This window comes from Apus apus, chromosome 6 (genome assembly GCF_020740795.1).
Source record: "Apus apus isolate bApuApu2 chromosome 6, bApuApu2.pri.cur, whole genome shotgun sequence".
Taxonomy (NCBI): Eukaryota; Metazoa; Chordata; class Aves; order Apodiformes; family Apodidae; genus Apus; species Apus apus.
The window spans coordinates 39,773,574-39,793,615 of NC_067287.1; the positions used below are offsets into that span (position 1 = coordinate 39,773,574).

A 20,042-nucleotide genomic window follows, 5' to 3' on the forward strand; every position below is an offset into this window, starting at 1 on the left:
GAGCAGCCCCCCCGGGGCTGGCGGGTGCTGCGGGACGCACCCGCCGAAACCCAAGGAATGGCAACTTCCCGGCTTCAGGATCTCGGCTTCCTTCCCCCTCTGCAGCCTCTTGGTGCTCGACAGAACTCCCCACCCGCCCCCCGGAGCCCTGGGGAGCTGCCAGCTGGTCCCAATGAGGCACTGGGAGCCCGTTCCAAAGAGGTCGGGAATAATGGTGCTGGCTGGCAGGGATGGATGTGTGGAAACTCATTAGGGAGCGGATCGACCGGCGAGGTTCTCCTCAGGCGACCTCGCTGGGAGGGCCCCGCCTCCCCCAACCCTTCCCACCCCTCCAGGCTCCTGTCTGCTGGAAAGGACAGCTCCATGGCCCATCCCTGCTGCCTGGGAGGCATCTCCTGTCGGGAACGAGGAGAGGAGGGGAGGGAAGCACTAGGGCAGCTTCAGGAGGGACCATGGAGCCTCCTGGGAGCTGGAGCTTCCAAATTGAGCCTGTAACAGTGTCAGGGAGTCTCCTAGAAGCTGGAGCTTCCAAATAGAGCCTGGGACAGTTTCAGGAGGGACCAGAGAGCCTCCTGGAAGCTGGAGCTTCCAAATGGAGCCTGGGACAGGTTCAGGAGGGACCAGGGAGCCTCCTGGAAGCTGGAGGTTCCAAATGGAGCCTGGGATAGGTTCAGGGAGGCTCCTGGAAGCTGGAGCTTCCAAATATAATCTGGAGCTTCACAATGAAGCCTAGGACAGCTTCAGAAAGGAGCAGGGAGCCTCCTGGAACCTGGAGCTTCTAAATGGACCCTGGAGCTTCACAATGGAGCCTGGCACAGCTTCAGGGAGCCCACATCTGCCCCATGAAGTGTCTCCAGCCCAGGACCTTGGGTTCATGTTGACCTGGAAGGGATTTGCTGGGGTTTGTAGATCCATGTTGGAAAACTTGGAGTGGAGAGGTGAAGGGAGAGGTCATGGTGCCACCATCCACCTTGAAGTGAGGTTGTTTTGGGTCCTCCTAAGGACAACGTGGTCATACCATCCCATCATTAAACTGTCCTATTAATAGATAAAAGGGTCATGGGTCATGTCTAGAAATAGCAGCAGTTTTGTTTGTCCCTGCCCTGTCCTGTCTGCACGGATCCAGCAGATGATAAGATGATGAGCATGATAAGAGGTCTCCTGAAAACTGCCAAGAGGCTGGAGGGAGAAGGAATGTTGTCCTAACCCTAAGAGGTCTCATGACTTGGAGATGATTTCAGAGGCAGCCATGACATTGACCTTCCGGAGGGTCACAGAGTCAATCACAGAGTGTTTGGGGCTGGAGGAGGCCTCTGGAGATCAGCTAGTCAGTGTCACCTCCAGCAGATCCCACAGGAACACATCCAGATGGGTTTGGGATGTCTTCAGAGGAGGAGACACCACCACCTCTCTGGGCAGCCTCTCAACACCCTCATAGGAAATAATTCCATCCCTCAGGATGGCTTGACTTCCAGTTATCAGGAAAAACCCTGGGTGGCTGGAGAAGGTCCAGACCACTCATCCTGCTTATCAGCCCTCAGCTGTCTCACAAAAAGATGACCTAGAACTGCCAAGATAAGAGCTCACGTGATTCCTGTTTTTCAAAGAGTGTTTCTAGAAGGGCATGTTCCTCCTCCAAGAGATGGCCCAGAAATCCTCTTCCTCATCCAGGAAGCCTGAGAATCAGGGAATGGGGCCCAAGCTCCAGCTTTACTTGGGTTCTTTCTCCCATTTCACCCCCTCCAGGTGAAATGAGACACATAACCCACCTTTGTCCTTCGTGTCCCTGCTCCTGGTCTCCATGGGTGGTCACCACAGGAACTGGAGGACTTCTTGGAATGCCACCTGGCCCTACAGCCTCTGAGTGAGCAGCTCTGGGGTTGGTGCTTTCATTTTGGAATGAGTTGATGAGATCTGGGAGATGTGGAAAGAGCTGTGGGGTGGTCCAGGCAGCACAATCCCAGGTGCTGGAGCTCCAGGAATGGGGCTGGGACAGGGTCTCCGGGTGGGGTTAATGAACCTTTACTGCCCCCCTCCTGTTTGGATGCAGACACAGGGGCTCCCAGACACCCTTTGGGAAGAGCAGCTCAGCTGATCCCTGGCCCTGCCACGGCAGCGATTGCTTTTCCTTTGTCATGGGTCTCCCAAGGTGGCATCTCTGCTGGAGGAAGGAGCTCAGAATCCATCCCAGGAGAAGGGAGACCACAACACATTCCTGATCTCCAGCTCAGCATGGCATCTGTACAACCCCCCAGATTCCTCCGACTTGGGATTTAAACCCTTTTTTTTTGTTTGTTTGTTTGTTTTTGTTGTTTTTCCTGGGAGTTTTGTCTGTGTTTTGAGGGAGTTGAGGGGGTGGAGAATTCCCTGGCTGGTTGGCAGGAACCCACCAGGAACCCACCAGGAACCCACCAGGCTGGGTGGTTTTCCTTTTTCTTTTGGATATCTGTTGGGAGAGTAAGTGGGGTTAGAAAGTGGGATTGGTTGGAAAGTGTGGTTAGACAGTGGGGTAAGTGGGGTGGGTTAGGAAGTGGAGTTAGAAAGTGGTTCATTAGAAAGTGGAGTTAGAAAGTGAGTTTAGAAAGTGGAGTTAGAAACTGGGGTGTGTTAGAAACGGGCTGGTTAGAAAGTGTGGTTAGAAAGGTCAATAATTGCTTGGATGCAGATGAGAAACAGGTTTCTTTTCCTCCAGGAAGCAGAAGGAATTCCTGCTTTGAGAGCCAGGGAGCTGGAGGAGGGAGAGAGAGCAGCTTTTCAGCCGCGTTATTCCAAGAGGAATTCCTTCAGGTAGGTGATGGGCTTCCCATTCCTCCTGCAATCCTGGCAAACCATCTTTTCCAGCCGGCTGGAAAGGAGGGAGCAGCGCGTCCTAATTAAGCTGGTTTGCTCCGAGCAAAGCGGGGAGCTGGGGAGGTCTGTTCCCAGGGCTCTGGAATTCCTTTTTTCCCTCGGCGGGGAGGGGGAAGGAGTTGGGAAGAGAGCAGAGGCAGGAGAAAAGGGGCTGTGGAGAGGACCCATCTCCTGCAGTCGCAGGCAGGGGGAGGAGAGCTGGGGCTGGCGCGGGAGGTGGGGCTGAGCGCTTCCCCAGCTCCTGTCCCGCTCCCTCAGCATCCCGGGACACGGGAGAGGGAATTAACGGGCCGCGGGGCTCCCGAGGAGATGGGGAGGAAGCTGGATCTCTCCAAGCTCACGGATGAGGAGGCCAAGCACGTCTGGGAGGTGGTTCAGCGCGACTTGGACCTGCGGAAGAAAGAGGAGGAACGGCTGGAGTGAGTATCTGAACGGGGGGTGAGGGAGCCCCGAGTCCCACCCCGGTGGCAGCTCCTGGGGACAAAGATCTGTGTCCCATTAAGGTTTCTGGGATCGATCCCTGCTCAGGGAATGTCTCTGTGGGGCTTGAGGCTGGCAGCGATCACCCAGGTTCATTTTTTTCCTCTCTTTTCCTTGAAGTAAAAGCTGGGATTTGGCTGCCTGGGTGTGTTAGGACAGGAGGGGGGTTCAGTGGGTCCCTGGAGTCTAGAGATTCCTGCAGGATCCTGGAAAAGGAGCTGAGAACAGGGATAAACTTAGTGGAGTGGCTTGAAAACGTGCTGCTCTGGAAAAAAAGTTGGAAGGGGTTGGGAAAAGGCTGGGAATCATGGGGGCAGCAAATGAGCGGCCCAGAATTTTTCTGCTGTTTTAACCAAGGGTGAAAAATTCAGGCAGATGAGATAAAATTCCAGAGGAATCATGGAGAGGGGGTGGGGGGGGGAGGGTTTAAGCTTTGCTCATTAAGGTCCCTACTCAGGGTCTGGCCATGTCCTCACTCCCCCCATCCCCTCCTAGCTCCAGACAGTGTGAGCTGGAGCTGGTGGAACCTGTCTCAGGGATGTCCCTACTTTCTCCACCAGATCCCAAGAGAAAAAAAGGTGAGGGAATCACCATCTTCCCTCCTTCTTTTGGGAGACCTGCACCCCGAAAAGAGCTGTGGAAATACCCCCTTTGCCATGGTGGGGTTCCACCCTCTCTGTTCCCACCCCTGATGAGCCACAGGCAGCAGCTCAGTCACATGTCTCTGATTATTATAATCTCTTGATTGTTACTTTATGATTAGTTTTTGGGCCTAAAAAAACCAATCCCAGCCCATGTGGGAGGAAGAGATAATTCCCTATCACTTCTGCTGCCTTCCTCTGCTGCTGGGCTCTCAAGTGTAGGGCAGGATGGAGATCAGACCAGAGGCTGGTGAAACACCACAGAACAGGACTTCCCACCCTGGGAGAGGGAATTATCTCCCTTGGGATGGAGCTGAGCCTGGGGATGGAAAGGAGGTGGAGATCCAGGCTGCTGTGCCCTGCAGCAAGGGGTGGCTGAGGTGAATCCTGCCCTGCCCTTCTCTGACACCTCAGGAGGCTTCATGGGAGGGGAGGGCAGGCAGGAGGAAGGTCTCAGGATGTCCCTTGTGTCCTCCCTTGGAGTTGTTTTCCAGAAGTGTCCCTGCTGGATGGCTGCCAGGAACCCAGCAGTGCTCTGACCATCCCCACTGGCCTTGTCTCAACCTGCAAGCCTGGAAGAAATGGTCCATTTTTTGGGGGGGTTGTTTTGTTTGTTTCCTTTCCTCTGCATTTTATTTTTGGCAGAAGATCTTCAATGCCCCCCCGACCAGACCAAAGCCAGAAGCTGCCCAGCCATAGGGGGGTGATGCTTTTTGTCTTGAGGAATGAAATCCTGGCCGCTTGGTGGGGGTTTTCTCCCTGCTCCTGTCCATCAACCTCCCTGGCAACAGTTCCATGCTTTGGAGACAGTTCTCCTGAAGCTCTGCTGGACCCACCCCAGCACCCCTGATTTCTCCTGCTGGGAGGAGAAGGAAAGGGCTGGTTTTGCTCCTACCAGAGGCTTTTTGAAACTGGTTTGGCTGAAACTTCTCCTTCCTTGGGCAGTTTCTCCTGGAAGGGGGTGGGGAGGAGAAAGGGACCCAACCAGTCTCTGGGGAACCTGAAAAAGCAGTTCAGGGAAAGGAGAGATCCTGCTGGGAACAGCTTGAGAGCTGGAAAGCACCAAGCTCAGCCCCAAGGGGGCTTTTTTTTAGGAGCCACATCAACGTTTACTCCTAGACATTTTCTCTGGGTGGTTGAAAACCCTGCAAAGAACCTTCAAAACCCCAGAGCTGAGCCTTAATCAGTCCACTGGGATTAGGTTGGTTTACATTCCTGGCCTCTCCACCAGCAGCCTCAGCACTGCCTCCATGGCACCAGCAAGGCTCCTGCTGTGGTCACCCCAGCATCAGGCTGGTGGCCTGGTGGGCTCCAGGGTCCTTCTGAAGCAGCCTCCAGACCTGATGGCTTGAGGGTTGGTTTTGTTCTATGATCCAGGCTGACTTCAGCTGTGGAAAATGCAGCTACCTCACCCAGCTGGGCCTGAGAACAACCTTCTAGGACCTTCCCTGCAAGGCAAACATTGTCCCTCAGCCCCAGCCTCAAAGGCAAACATACCTGAGGTGGCACGGGGAACAAACAGAAAACCCTTAGGTGCTGTAGAGGGCTCCTGGGGTGCCAGGAGAAGGGGCTGTGGGAAAGCTCTCCTGTTGGAGGGGCTTTCATGGGACCTTCTCCTCCACCTGCTGTCCTCTGAGCAGCCAGGACATTGTTGCCCTTGGTGAAGCTCTCTGCTGAATTTAGCAGTGAAGGAGCAGATCCAAGCCCCTTTTAACCCTTTTCTTCATCTCAGATTTCTATATTTAAAAAAAAAACAACAACCCTGAGAATTCCAGAAAGCTTTTAATTCCCAGCTGGACTTTGGGCTCAGAAATGGGGTTGGGCTGGGATGCAGCCAGAGCCTTGGAGAAGGATTGGTGATCAATGAACCTTCCTGGGCTTGATGTTCAATTCGCCTTCTTGGGATTGATGATCAATCCACCTTCCTGGGCTTGATGATCAATGAACTTCCCAGAGCCTGAGAATCAATATCCTGCAGGAATTAAAAAGGAGTTAAAGAAGGGGGTGGGTTTTGGCCCAACCAAATCTGTTTGTGAGTGGAAGAGCAGCAGATGCTGAATATGGAGCCATGTTCAGCCCATCCAGCTGCTGTTCTGGTATGGGCTGGATTTGCCCCTGAGCTGTTTCCACCAGCTGGGAGACCCAGGACTCATTCCCCTCTGGAAAATCATTCCCGCACCGATCGAAGCGTGACAGGGTTGGCCACTTTCCCAGCTTGCTTCTAACCAAGGACCCAACTAGTTCCTCTGGGTTTTGGGCCGTTTTCTGCAGGGAGCTGAAGTGCAGGATCCACCAGGAAAGCAGCAAGAGGGAGTTCCTGAGCAACCAATCTCACCTGAACCAGACCCACTGTGTCCACTGTCTCCAGCCCTTCCAGTTCCTGCTGAACAGCAAGAGGCAGTGCCTGGACTGCAGCTTCTACACCTGCAAGAGCTGCAGCCGCTTCAGCAAGAAGGACCAAGGCTGGGTCTGCGACCCCTGCCGCCTCTCCAGGTACTGCTCCTGCCCTGCAGGGCCAGGAGAAGACTCTCCAGACCTCAGCAACCACCTGTGCTGGTTGGAAACCAGTCCTGCTGGGCAGAAACCAGGCTGGGGTTTTGTTACATGATGATTCTGGGCTGAGAGTTTGGTCATAGAGTGGGGCTGGGGGTGGAAGGGAAATCTGGAGGTCATCTAGGCAGGGTCACCTCCAGCAGATTCCACAGGAACACATCCAGGTGGGTTTGGGATGTCTCCAGGGAAGGAGGCTCCACAGCCTCTCTGGGCAGCCTGTCCCAGGGCTCTGCCACTCTCGCTGTCAAGAAGTTCCTCCTCAAGGCAGCTGCTGTGATCCAGCTTGTGCCCATTGGCCCTTTTCCTGCCACTGGACACTGTGGAAAAGAGGCTGGTCCCACCCTCCTGACATCCCCTGGAGATGTTTAGAAGCCTTGATGAACCCCACCCCCCCCTCAGTCTTCTCTAGACTGAACAGCCCCAGGTCCCTTAGCCTTGCTTCATGAGATGTTCCAGTCCACTCATCACCTTCATAGCCCTTTGCTCTCCCTTCTCCAGCAGTTCCTTGGCCTTCATGCACTGAGGAGTCCAGAACTGGACCCAGTTCCCCAGATGTGTCCCCCTCAGAGCAGAGGGGCAGGAGAACCTCCCTGACCTACTGGCCACACTTCTTGATGCCCCCCAGCACACCACTGGCCTTCTTGGCCACCAGGCTCATGGTCAGCCTGATGTCCATCAGGACCCCGAGGTCCTTCTGCTCTTCAGCAGGTCACCCCCACCCTGTGCTGATCCAGGGGGTTGTCCCTTCCCACCTGCAGGTTGTCACCCTTGCCCACACACTCACCACAACTCCCTGAGCTCCATCCTTGACTGAAAACCAGCCCTGGTGGTCAGAAGCCAGGCCAGGTGCGCTCACCTGGCTGTGTCTCCTCTCTTTGGGCAGGATTGTGAAGGTGGGGTCCCTGGAGTGGTACTATGAGCACGTGAGGTCCCGTTTCAAGAGGTTTGGAAGTGCCAAGGTGCTGCAGTCTCTCCATGGCAGGATGCATCCGGGCCAGGGGGTGAAGAACTCCACCTTTCTTGGTGAGGAGGAGCACCAGGGTTTCTCCTGCCCTGCTTGTCTGCAGGGGCTGGGCAGGTGTTGGGGTGCACCACCTGAGGAACTTCAGCCTTGAAGCCCCTCTGAGGGCCATGTGCTTTCAAGACTGTACAATCCCAGAAGCCCAGACAGCTTGGGGTGGGAAGGGACCTTAAAGATCATCTAGATCCAACCCCCCTGCATGGGCAGGGACACCTCCCACCAGCCCAGGTTGCTTCAAGCCCCATCCAACCTGACCTTCAGCACTGCCAGGGATGGGGCAGCCACAGCTTCCCTGGGCAACCTGGGCCAGTGTCTCACCTGTCTCCAGAGCAGAGCATCTCTGTGGCCTCTCTGGACTCTCTCCAACAGCTCCATCTCCCTCTGGTTTTGGAGGCTCCAGAACTGGTCCCAGTGGGTCCAAGTGGGGTCTCACCAGAGTGGAGCAGAGGGGGTCCCAGGGGAGAACTTGTGAAGTTAAGCCCAAAAACATGTTTGTTTCTTTTTCTCCACCATTTTTCTTTCCATCTTAGGTCTTCAGGACAGAGTTTACAGCCTCCCAGACATCAGCAGTAAGTCAAAAAAGAGAATCCCAGCCTCTGGTTTGCAATTCCAGAGGGCTTTCCAATGTCCTCTTCCCTTCATGGCTGGGGTAGACATCTGCAGTGGAGGTGGGCTTCCATGCTGTCCTCTAAGGACAGACTTGGATACAACAGGGCTTTTAGTTCCCTACCAAACCTGAAGCTCATCCTTTCAATGCACCCACTCTTCACGCTGGCCACGTTCTTCAGGAACACAGGGAATGTGGGACTTCGGAGTCACCTCAGACCACCCCAGCACTGGGGCTACCTCCAGATGTTCCTCCTCTCCCTTTCCTTTGTCCCCTTCCCTTTTACTTGCGTCTCCTGGTGTCATATGCCAAAAAAACCCCTTGTGGAGCTATATCTAACCTGGCATTATCTCCTCTGCAGGTGAATGTCACCTCACCAGTGGTGGCCCTGGAGAGGACAGTGATGATGAAGATGATGTCCTTGGTGGAGCTGAAGCTGAGTGCTACAGCAGGGTGAGTGTTTCATGCTGGGGCCTCTTCTGATTCTCTCTGTCCTCAGCTGCTGCTGGCCTGCTTGGGGTGCTGGTGGTGGCCATGGTGGTGGCTTAGTGTGCCAAAAATGGGGCCTTTCTCTGTGTTCCTCCTTTGAGATGAGCACCTCTCCCAGGTTGCACAGGAACATCAAGGTCAGTAGAATCCCAAGACTTTGGGAAAAAGAACCCATTCCTGGCCATCGGGAGGTCCCTATAAAATAGATATATCATAGAATCATGGGATGGGTTGGAGGGAGCTTCAGGATCATCTAGATCCAACCCCCTGCATGGGCAGGGACACCTCCCACCAGACCAGGTTGCTCCAAGACCTTGGACACTTCCAGAGATGAGGCTTCCAGAACTTCTCAACCTGTTCCAGGGTCTCACCACCCTCCCAGTGAAAAATTCCCTCCTCATATCCCACCTCAGTCTCCCCTTTTCCAGTGTTGATCCATTCCCCCTTGTCCTCTCACTACAAGACCTTCTCCCCACCTTTCCTGTCTCTGATATCAAATATGTGTCATATCAAACATCTCAGGTATCAAACCCCAACTCCTCCCCCCATCATGAGACCTCAACTTGCCCCACACCCCCCAGCTTCATCTTCACCAGCCTCTGGAGGCCTGGCCAAGGTGCTCCTGCCCCAGAGGGCCCCTGGAGACCTTCTCAACTGGGATTTTTGGGTGAATTTCCCTCCTTGCTCTTCCTCCCCGTGCCCAGACGCGCAAGACCCGGCGCCTTCTCTCCATCCACCCCTTGGATTTGGAGCTGGACTCCGAGTTCTCCGCACAATCCCGACGTCATTCTGGGCAGTTCTCTCCAGTGACCACCAGCCCTCGTGGTTTTCAGGTACTGGGAGAGTTGTTTTCCTCTCCTCTCTGCCTCCTCCCAGGTCTTGTGATCTCCTCTCCCATCTCAAGGCCTGGGGCTGGGTCAGGAGGAGGACATCTGACTGGTGGGATGAGGTAGTGAGAGGCTTCCTGCAGACAAGCAGCTTCCTCGTGTTGTCCCAGAGCTCTGGGGACAGCCCAGTTGGCCAGGGAGCTCAGTCCTCAAGGGATGGAAGGAATCCAGACACCTCTCCCATCATGCCTCCTGCTTTGGGGCTGGTGTGGCGGCAGCTGGGGTGGCTGGTGGCTTCATGACCCTTCTGAAATGGAGAAGATGGATCCAGGGTGGTTGCAGGAGTGGGGGGGTCCCCTCAGCCAGAGGAGAACACAGAGGGGTGGGACACAAAACCTGCACCAACACCTTAATCTAGAGGACACTCTTTGTGTCTTGGTGCAGGAGCTCCTGGCCAGGAGCAGGACCCACGGGCCCTTCCAGCACTGAAGCTCTTCCAGCCTGAGATGCTTTTTGGAGCTGCTCCTGGTTGGAATAGTTTTTTGGGGGGTGGGGCTGCCTTGCCTGGTGCAATTTTCCTCTTCAAACAGCTCCTTCCTTCTCCCTCCTCCATCGTGGTTCTTCAAACCAGAAGCAGAAGGTGCTGAGATGGGCGACCAAGGCTTGAAGGAAACAACCAGACGTTTCCATTGGGGAAGGACGGAAATGGGGGGATAAATAAATGAAAGTATTTCTGGATCCAGCCCCTGCTGGCTCTGCTGCGAGCTCCTAGTGCCCCCTGGCAGTGAGGAGCAGTATTGCAGGGGGCTCCTTAAAGCGTTAATTAGACCTCGTTCATTAGAGATGAACGAATTGATTAATGAAAAAGAAGGATCATCAAGTTGGCAATTTAAAAGGTGTGTCTTGGAGGAGAAGAGCAAGGAGCTGTTCAGGGAAGGTTGGGAGAGGTCTTCTCCAGGGGCTGCTCAGTAGGGTTCCTGCTCTCTCAGGCAGGATTCCTGGATTGCCCCACCCCAGCTGAAGATGCTTCCCAGGAATCCAGGATGGAGGAGGCCGACCTGGTGTTCCACCACCGCGTCCTGCAGGAGCAGGGAGCAGGAGGGAGGTCTCCTGAGCAGCACTTCAGCACCCAGCTCCTGCTCACCCTCAGTGCCAGGAGGAGGAGCCTGGAGAGAAATCCAAAACCTGGTAAATGTCCCTGGCCAAGCTGCTCCCATGTCCCAGGGAGAAGGTGGCTGCAGGATCTGGGCCAACATGGAAAGGTCTTTGATTTTTGGGAACATCAACCCCATGCCAACCAAACTGTGTCCCTCAGCACCACATCTACATGGCTTTGAGACCCCTCCAGGGATGGGGGCTCCACCACTGTCCTGGGCAGCCTGGGCCTGACAACCCTTTTGAAGAAGGAATTGTTCCTAAGATCCAATCTCAACTTCCCCTGGAGCAACTTGAGGCCATTTCCTCTTGTCCTGTTGCTTCTTCCTTGGGAGAAGAAGTGGCTCTACCTCCCTCTAGCCTCCTCTCAAGCATTTTTAGAGGACAATGAGGTCTCCTCTCAGCCTCCTTTGCTGAACACCCCCAGGTCCCTCAGATGCTTCTCACGGGACTTGTCCTCCAGACCCTTCTCCAGCTTGATTGCTCTTCTCTGGACACTCTCCACCCCATCAATGTCCTTCTTGGGGTGAGGGGCCCAGAACTGTCCTCAGGTGTGGCCTCACCAGTTCCCAGCACAGGGTCAATTTGGTCATAACGGACAGGTTTTGTCCTCAGAATCTTCATTTCTCAAAGCCAAAGGGTTGTTCTTGTCTTCAGGATGGGGCCGGTGTCCAGGAGGTCACTCAGGGCCGTGGGTGAAGCTCTTGTACCTTCTGTCTCCCAAGGCAGCCCCTGGAGCGAGCAGCCCAGGTACTCTGCAGACATGGACACCTCTGATGAGGACACCAAGGGAGCCCAGTTCCTGTCCCAACATCCCACGAGACGCCGGAGCAGAACCTCCTCCCAGGAGACCATCAGCCACGCTAGGAATGAGGTAACCAACACTTGCCCAACCTCCTGGGAGACCAACCCTGTGGCCAAGCCCCTCTTGCCCTCCTTGGCTGCAAGGAGGATGCTTCAGAGGAGATGACAAGCAGTGGTGGCAATCCAAGGTGGCCTCCCAGCCACGTTAGTCAACATTGCTGCTCATTTCCCAGCCTGCCCTGGGGTTTCCTGTGGCTGTTGTCAAGTGAAAGGGCTGGAGAAGGATCTTGAATGAGGAGCAAGATCCTTGTGTTCCTGGCAGCTCAGAGTGTTCCTGCCATGGTAGGACTGGGTCGGGACAACCTGTCACCTCTCTCCCAGGTGATGGTAGAGAAGGATGTCCAAAAAAGGGCTGTGATGGAGCTGACAGAGCCCTTCATGTCCCTCCCTTTCCCTTCTCCTTAACTGCCAGCAGGGAATGCCACTCCTTTTCCAGCCACCCTGGGCTTGGGTGGCCCTAACGAGGCCACAGGCCGTTAGGCACGAAATGCTGTGCTGGGGCAATGGGGCTGAAATCCTCCCACCACTCAGATGACTTCCTCCAGCAGCTGCTCTGGAGCCTCCTCACTCAAATGGCCATGGGGCATCTTCTCCCTCCCCTTTGAACCCTATTTGTTCTTGTGCCAACATCATCCAGGAGCTTGATTAGCTCCTCATGCTTCCCTAGCAACCCACTCCTCCCACCCAGCCTGGCCCAGCAGGAAGAGACGTGCCTGTCTGCTGGGCCATTAACTCCAGAATGATGCATCTTGCTGTCACCCTTGGCCAGGGAGAGGCTGCCTGCAAGCCCAAAGAAGAGGGAAGGCAGGAGTACCCATGTTTTCATGCTAGCCAGCTTGGAATCCCAGAGTGGTGCAGGTGGGAAGGACCTTCAAGATCTCCAGTTCCATGGGCAGCGACACCTCCCACCAGCCCAGGTTGCTCCAAGCCACATCCAGCCTGGACTTGGACACTTGCAGGAGTGGGGCAGCCACCCTGAAGATCATCTAGTGGATCATCTAGGTGGCCTTTAAGGTCTCTTCCAACTCAAACCATTCCATGACCTAAAGAACATCCAGTTCCACCTCCCAGTATGGGCAGGGACACCTCCTGCTAGACCAGGTTGCTCCAAGCCCCATCCAATCTGCCCCAAGGAGCAGCACCAGTTTGCCCAGTTTGCCCCCAAACCCCATTCTGCTGGAGCTCAGTGATTCTGGGTTCCTAGAGCTTTGATGCCATCTTGAAAGGCTTGGCTGAAAGCTCCTCTCTCGCAGCCCATCCCCCTCTGCATTGTCCTCTGTCCTCTCCCACCCTCTGCCTCATTTGCCACCACCTGAAGCTGGTGGCCCCATCATGACCTTCTCATTGTCACCCAGGAGCCACCCCAGAGCCCAGCACTGAGCAACCACTGGGAGCTGGGCTTGCTTCCTGCTTTGATGGTGCTCATGACAACCCTCTAAGCTCTCCAGAGGGCTCAGCTCTTCAGATCCTCCACCTCTCCAAGCTGCCCTGAGGAGCTAATTAGCACAACAACATTAATGAGGGGACAGAGATGATGAGGACAAAGCCTCCAACCCCTTTGTTGGGGCGTTTTTCTTCCTGCTGCTGAATAGGACCCAGGCACTCAGGGACAGGAGGGCTAGGGGAGGTCATGTTTGATCTCCTGAAGAACAAGCCCTGTTCCTCACCCTTCGGGCTCTCTTTGGTTTGGATCAAAGGAGAAAGGTTTTCTTTGTCCTTTTTTAATGGAAAGAAAAGGGGACAAACCTTCCCCTTCCAGCAGGACAACAAAGCGCTTCCATTTCTTACGCCCATGCTGATCTCACTACCAAAACAAAACACACCAGGTGTCCTGGCTCTTCAGCAGAGGCACCAACATCTCCTTGATGTGCTTCTGGGCTCTGCTCTTCCTCCCTCAGTCTTCTTCTTCCCAGTTGGAAGAGCCAGGCAGGAAGGAGGGAGGAGGATCTCGGCAGCTTCCAGGATCCAGGGCCACCTTTTCATGCCATGTCTCCTAGCTGGGTGAGGGGTGTCTTTGCTGCCTGCTTGCTTGCTTCTGCTGGGTGCCCTCTGTCCTTCCTGGTGGGCTGGGCTGGTTTTTCCTCCTCCTTTTCTGGTTGTTGTCTTCTTCTCTCTCCCTTTCCTTCCTTCCTGCCTGCCTGCCTGCTTGCCTTCCCTCTAGATCCATGAGCTCCACCAGCGCATCTCTGCCATCGAGCGCCTGCTGAGCCGCCTGGAGGGAAACGTCCTGGGGCACCCTGAGGTAACTCCCTGCAGAGACAGCAGGACCTCCTCCTGGCCACCCCAAGGGTGTGGGACAACCAGCTCAGAAGAGTGGTGGAGGTTGGAAGGGACCTTTGGAGACCATCTAGTCCAATGGTAGAGGAGGAGGAAGGCAGGTGGACTTGGGTTGGTGGGTTGGACTAGTCCTGGAAGGGTGGGATGAGGGGGTTGGATTAAAGCTGGAAGAGGGGGATTGAGGTGGGACATGAGGAGGGAATTCTTCACTGGGAGGATGGTGGGACACTGGAACAGGTGGAAGTTGTGGCTGCCCCATCCCTGGAAGTGTTCAAGACCAGCATTCCATGGGGCTTGGAGCAACCTGGTCTGGTAGGAGGTGTCCCTGCCCATGCAGGGGGGTTGGAACTAGATGATCTTTAAGGTCCTTTCCAACCCAAAGTCTGGGCTTCTATGATTCAATGACAATTAAGTTGGGGAGCACTAATTAGGGCTGCCCCATCCCTGGAATTGTCCAAGGCCAGGCTGGATGGGGCTTGGAGTAACCTGGGAGGTGTCCCTGCCCAGGCAGGATCTCAATGATCTTGAAGGTCCCTTCCAACCCAACCCATCCCATGATCCTCTGATGATTTTCATCCTGTCTTTTGACTTCAGAAGCTCTTCTCTGGTTCCAGGGAATGGAGAACTTTAGAAAATATGGCAGGCCAGGAGCAGAAGCCAATTTAACCCCTTCGTCTCCATCCCTCACCCAAGTCAGAGCCTTCTCTACTCCTTCAGCACCATGAAAATGGGGAATCACTTCAAAACTCCCCAAAAAGGCCCATTTCAGGAGGAGTGTGAAGAGGCTGTTGTACATCTGCAGGGTTGGTGACAGCTCCTTGGGAACCACGAGAGGATCAAGTAGCACTTGTGGGGAAGTGACCTGGTTATTGTGAACCTGAGATATGTGACTCAAGGAGGATTTGTCTCTGTCCCTTCTGAGCTGCTCCTCCCTTCCCAAGCTGGGGAGAATTGAGCTGAACTGGGTTTGAGGTTGAGTTCAGAGTAAGGTGGGAAGTTCTGGAGAGTCTGTGAGGGCTCAGGTCACATCACATGGATTCTTGGGTGTCTGATTTGAGGCTGTGCTCTCTGAACCCTGGCCCCTGGAATGGACAGGGATCATTCCAGAGAGGTTCCCCCCCATTTTTTTATCCCTCAAAAAGTCAAATGGGTCACAAAAATATGGGTGGTTGTGACCTCTGCTCTCAGAGCCACATGATTTCTCATGAAAACAGGATGATTTATGGACCTGGGTACACCCTGTTGTCCACCACAACAGGCCCTTGGAAAAATCCCTTCTTCTTCTCCTTCAGTCTCCAGCTCCAGAGTCCCCACTTGATCCTGATGCTGAGGAGGAGGAGTTGAAGAGGAAGCTGGAGGAGTTAGCCAGCAACATCAGTGACAAAGAGATCTCCTCTGGAGAAGAGGAGCAGGAAGAGAAGAAAGCCAAGAAGCCAGAGATGAGTTCCTCCAGTGAGGACATGGACAGAGATGCCCAGAAGGTAACCTGAGGGACAGGGAGGTCCCAGGGTCTGAGGGACTGGTCCATGTCAGTGTGGCTTTCTTGAGCAGCAACTGTCTTCCACCAGCTCCAGGCTTGGATGTTGCAGGATTCTAAGCTGATTTCTACCCCCTTTTCCTCTCCAGCAGGAGAAACTCTTCCAACTGGGAGACACGGTGATAGAAACAGATGTTTCCCATGGGAAATGGGGGAACCAAACCCCCTCAGGTCTACTTTGAAGGCACCATAAAATGATAAAACCATCAGCTGGGATGAGGTGGCCAGTGCTCTGCAGGGTGGCTTGCCTGGAGACACGTCTGGTTGTCAACACCACTGATGGTTGCCCGTGCAGATATCAGCCCATCTCCTTGGTTTCCAGGCACTTATCAGTTGAGAGGGAGATGATGAGCTTCTTCAGCCTGTTTGCACATGTGCTGAGGGCCTCATCAAGCTCCAGGCAGCTCTGGGCAACCTGGGCCAGGGTCTCACCAGCCTCCTAGGGAAGAATTTCCTCCTCATGTCTCACCTCAATCTCTCCTCTTCCAGTTTTAAGCCATTCTCTCTCATCTCATCATTCCCTGCCCTTGGAAAAGGTCCCTAGAGCCCCTCCAACATCTCCATGTCCTGATGTTGGGGGCTCCAGGCCTGCAGGGGGGTCTGAGCAGAGCAGAAGGGAACAATCCCCTCCCTGGCCCTGCTGGCCACACTTTGGGTGCATCCCAGAGAAGCTGTGGCTGCCCCATGCCTGGAAGTGTCCAAGGGCAGGTTGGATGGGGCTTGGAGCAACCTGGGAGGTGTCCGTGCCCATGGAACTAGATGATCTGGAAGGTCCCTTCCAGCCCAAGCAGAGTGTGCTCAGGAGCTGCCCCACCTAGCTGCTTTTTTTGACCAAAGGCACCCCAAGAGGGGCCACCACATGGAGGTTTTGAAGTTCTCTCTCTCCTGGGAGGTGGGACTGGGAAGGGTGTGAACTTTGGGCTTCTCTCTGGGGGGTGCCAACCACCTTGGAGACCCCAACAACAGCCTGTGTCCCTGTGACTCATGGGTTGACTGTGGCTTCACAGGTGGCTTGGCCCATGAATGTCTGCAGCAGGTGACAACCTCAGGGTTTCAACGGGGACTGGTGGGACCTGTGGGACCTATGGGACCTGGGGACTGGTGGCAACCCAGCAGCCTAGACACCCTTAGAAAAGAGGGAGTGGGTTTGGAGGGACCATATCTCCACAGGATATGGTCCCAGCCTCCCCAGGAGGCAACGGTCACACCAGGAGAGGAGGACTCCAAGAAGCTTCATTCTGCAACATATTCTGGGGTTTCTTCACCTTGTCTTCCAGGTGGACCTGACTGCTGGGAAGTTCTCCCAGCTCCAGGAGACCCTGAAGGAGCTGGAGGGAGGACCTGGCCACCCCCTCACCACTGACTCGGAGCTGTTGGAGCTGGAGGACAAAGTGGCCTCGACGGCTGCTCGGGTGCAGCAGGCAGAGAGTGAGGTGAGACCTTGGCCTTGAAGGCCACCTTGCCCACCCCTTTGGCCAGCGGTAGCAAAGAGGGCTGGTGATGGATCTTCTGTCCACCATCTCCATGGGGTTTTGTTTTTTTTTCCCCCCTTCCCTCTGAAGATCTCAGATATCGAAGCCCGCATCGCGGCGCTGTCGGCTGCGGGGCTGACGGTGAAGGCCAAGAAGAAGACAAGTGGACAGGTGAGCCTGGAGGAGAGTGGAGATGGGAAGTGCCACCCCTGGTCCTCCTGCTGCCACTTCTGGGTCCCCTGCTGTCACCCCTGGGTGCTGTGAAGACCCACCTGGCTTGCTGAGCCCTCCCCAGCTCCATCTCCTGGAGCTGGTGTCCACCAGGCAGAGGTGCTGCCTCTTCCTCTCCACCTTAGGGTCAGCCCAGGTTTAAAAAAGAGGTGACAGTGCCCCCCCCAAAAAGGTATACTGGGTCATCTGAAACCCCTCAGAGAAAGCTCTGCTCTTCTTCTGCCCACAGGCCACCTCCCTCCTCTCGTCCAGTCCCACCAGCAGCAGCCCTGGAGAGTCTGCAGATGATGTGAAAGTGAGTACATGCTTGATCTCTGCTGGCTTCCCCACGTGCCTGGGGACAACCAGGGTCTCCAAGGAGCTGCTTGTGAAGTGGTGGCCTCAGGTGGGACCTGTGTCCTCCCAGCAGGATGCTCCCCTTCTCTTGCAGGGGCTGCAGGGGTTCAGGAGGAGGTTCCACAGTCCCCTCAACCTCTCTGGTAAGGATCACGGCTCTGCCCGTGGGAGGTGGGGACCTGTGGGGGTGGTGGGCTGGGCTTTGGAGGATACTTGGATCTCACTTTCTGCCCCCAGTTGTGTGTCTGCCATGGGGGTCTCCTTCTCCTGGTAGGAGAAACCTCTTCCATGGTGGATAACTTGGAAAGGAGGAGGTGGGTGGTCGGATTGGGGTCAACACAGGTCAGGCTGAGGTGGCTCAGCCCTTCAAGAAGCAGGACTTCCTCTGCAGCCTGGGCTCCTGCCACCCCAGAGTCCCAGGAGACATCTGCCTGACTTCATTGGTGACACCCCATTGGGTGGTAGACCTCAAAGGGACCATCATCTCTTCCAAGAGCAATCTCAGTCACCTTGGGGGAGGTATCCTTGACCTTGTTGCCCATTGCTCGCTGGTGGGGAGCCCCAAACCTGGCTGGTCCAACCGGAGTGGCTTGGGTGGGTGGGTGGAACCTCTGATGAGGGGGCTGGGGACCTGATGCCCATCTCTCCTGGCAGGTCTTGAGGACTCCTTTGACCGCAACTCGGTGTCCCGGGGCTCCCTGACCCAGAGGAACCCCAATGGGAAGAACCGGAGGGTGGAGCGGCTCTTCGCGGTACGAACCAGCACCCAGCAGAGGTGGTGGCCAGGGCTCTGTGTGGACAGGGGGACCTGTCCCTCTGGGGGCTTCTGCAGAGTGACCTGTCCCTTCTCCATGCTCTGCTTGAGCCATCAGAGCCCCAGGTTCTCAGGCACGGTCTCACGACTGAGACCATCCTCCTGGCCATGGCTCCCAGAGGGTGCCAGAAGATGGACAGACAAGATGTAGATCTTTGGAGTTCCTCCTGCCTGCGTGGTCCGTGGGATGGGGTGGCAGCTGGAGGGGACAGGGAGTGCCCTGGCATCACCACTTGGGGTGGTGGGGACATGGTGGTGGTGAGCTGAGGTTTCTCCCTCTGGTTCCTTGCAGAAGCCCGTGATGACCCACCTGTCCTGAGGAGATGGGGACCTTCCTGCCACCTCATTTGACTGACAAGACCTCACCACCTTCCCCCCAACTCTTGCTCTTCCTTCTCTCCTGCCCTCCCTGAAACCCTGGGCAGGAGGGAAGTTGGAGGCCGTGGGATCCTGCCTGGGAGAGGAACCAGGAGGTCCTGGGATATGGACACGTGGCTCTCGTGGGAGGGAGCAGGATGAGACCTCAGCTTTGGGCAACCAAGGGGGACCAGGGGGTGCAGAGCAGGACCCACCTCCTCTGGGAGGGTGGGTGGTGGATGAGTGGAGCTGGCAGGTGCTTTTTGGAAGAGCATGATCTCCTGTCCCCAGTGATGGGATTGTTAGGAGCTGGTGGGACCATCCCATCCTTTCGTGGAGCTGTGGTGGCCCTGGGCTCCCACCATGGGACCCAACCTTGCTGACACTTCCCCCAGATCCCCCAGACATGGCTTTTTGGGTGGGTTTTTCCCCTCCAACATTGAATTTCAACCCTGGTGGATCAATGCCTGGCCCTGTCTGCACTCCCAGGACATCAGGATGAGAAGTCACCGTGGAGCAGGTTCCTGATCCCAAATGTCCCCGTGTTCCTGTCCTCTCCAGCCTCTTAGGGGCTGTTCTGAACTAAAACCCCCTGGAATTCTGAGGAGTAGTGGGAATTCCCCTGCCATTAACACCTCCCTTTGGCTTTGCTAGTGGTAGAAGCTTCTAGAAGTCAGTCTTCCAAGCTTGGAAATCCATCACCTGGGCCTTCCCAGCTGGAAATAATTCCCAGTTTCTTACATTCCAGTGGAATCCTGGCCTGAAGTTGGTTGACCAGGGTCAGAGACCCCGGGGGGCTCCTCGGGTTGTAGCCACCTCCCTTCTTCTCACTTCCCCACTTCCCACCTGCCTGGAGATGATTTCTGTACCCCCCAAAACCCTGCAATAAAACCAGTTCTCCCAGTAATCCCAATTTTGCCTGGGCTGGATGTGGGTTTGGATCCTGAGCAGCCCTCTTGGCCACCCAAGGTGGCACCTCCAGGAGACCAAATGTCCCCAGAAGCCTTCAACATGGGGTGGGTGGTTTTTAAAACCAAGAGCTTTGAAGCTTCTCCAACATTTCATTCCCTGTTTTCCTTCCAGCAGCTTTTTGGGGAATGGGAAGTTGGGGATGAAGGAGAAAGGGTGGTGGCCACCCAGGTGGCACCTCCTCCCATGACGGGAGCAGCAGGTTTGGGGCAGCAGGACCCAAGGGTGGGGAGATGGGGGAGAAAACTTCCCTGGATCCCGAAAAAACCCGCCCCAGGGCTTGATCCGTTCCCGAGATCAAAAGGCTTCCTCTGAGTCACTAGATCCTGGTGCTGATTTGATGAGAGGGGACAGCGGGGAGGGGACAACAGGGGAGGGGACAACAAGGGACAGCGGGGAGGGGAGATGTCCCCCCACCCGCCGGTCCCCAACCCCGCCTCTGACATCAGCATCAAAGTCACCATAAAAACGGCGACCGGAGGGGACACCGGCTCAGCTGGCGGCAGGAGGGGATATCAGCGGCAGGAGGGGACAGCAGCTCAGCCGGCGACAGGAGGGGACA

The 20,042-nt window shown here is 55.5% G+C and overlaps 1 protein-coding gene across 3 annotated transcripts; it reads left to right on the top strand.

Annotated features, from left to right (window-relative positions):
• Positions 1–2,927: 2,927 nt before the first annotated feature.
• MLPH (melanophilin) lies at positions 2,928–19,418 on the top strand. Of its 3 annotated transcripts, none has more exons than XM_051623995.1 (16): positions 2,928–3,269; positions 6,243–6,464; positions 7,408–7,547; positions 8,076–8,114; positions 8,514–8,605; positions 9,346–9,474; positions 10,503–10,656; positions 11,349–11,497; positions 13,649–13,729; positions 15,057–15,245; positions 16,579–16,734; positions 16,864–16,944; positions 17,234–17,299; positions 17,435–17,483; positions 17,995–18,092; positions 18,447–19,418. In XM_051623995.1, the coding sequence occupies exons 1-16, from the start codon at positions 3,160–3,162 to the stop codon at positions 18,471–18,473; spliced, it is 1,782 nt and encodes a 593-aa protein (XP_051479955.1). In that variant the 5' UTR covers positions 2,928–3,159; the 3' UTR covers positions 18,474–19,418. The 3 variants fall into 3 exon arrangements, with proteins under 3 accessions (XP_051479955.1, XP_051479954.1, XP_051479957.1); XM_051623994.1 differs by having other exon boundaries at positions 2,929–3,269; positions 10,458–10,656; XM_051623997.1 differs by lacking the exon at positions 13,649–13,729 and having other exon boundaries at positions 2,929–3,269; positions 10,458–10,656.
• The last annotated feature ends 624 nt before the right edge of the window (positions 19,419–20,042 follow it).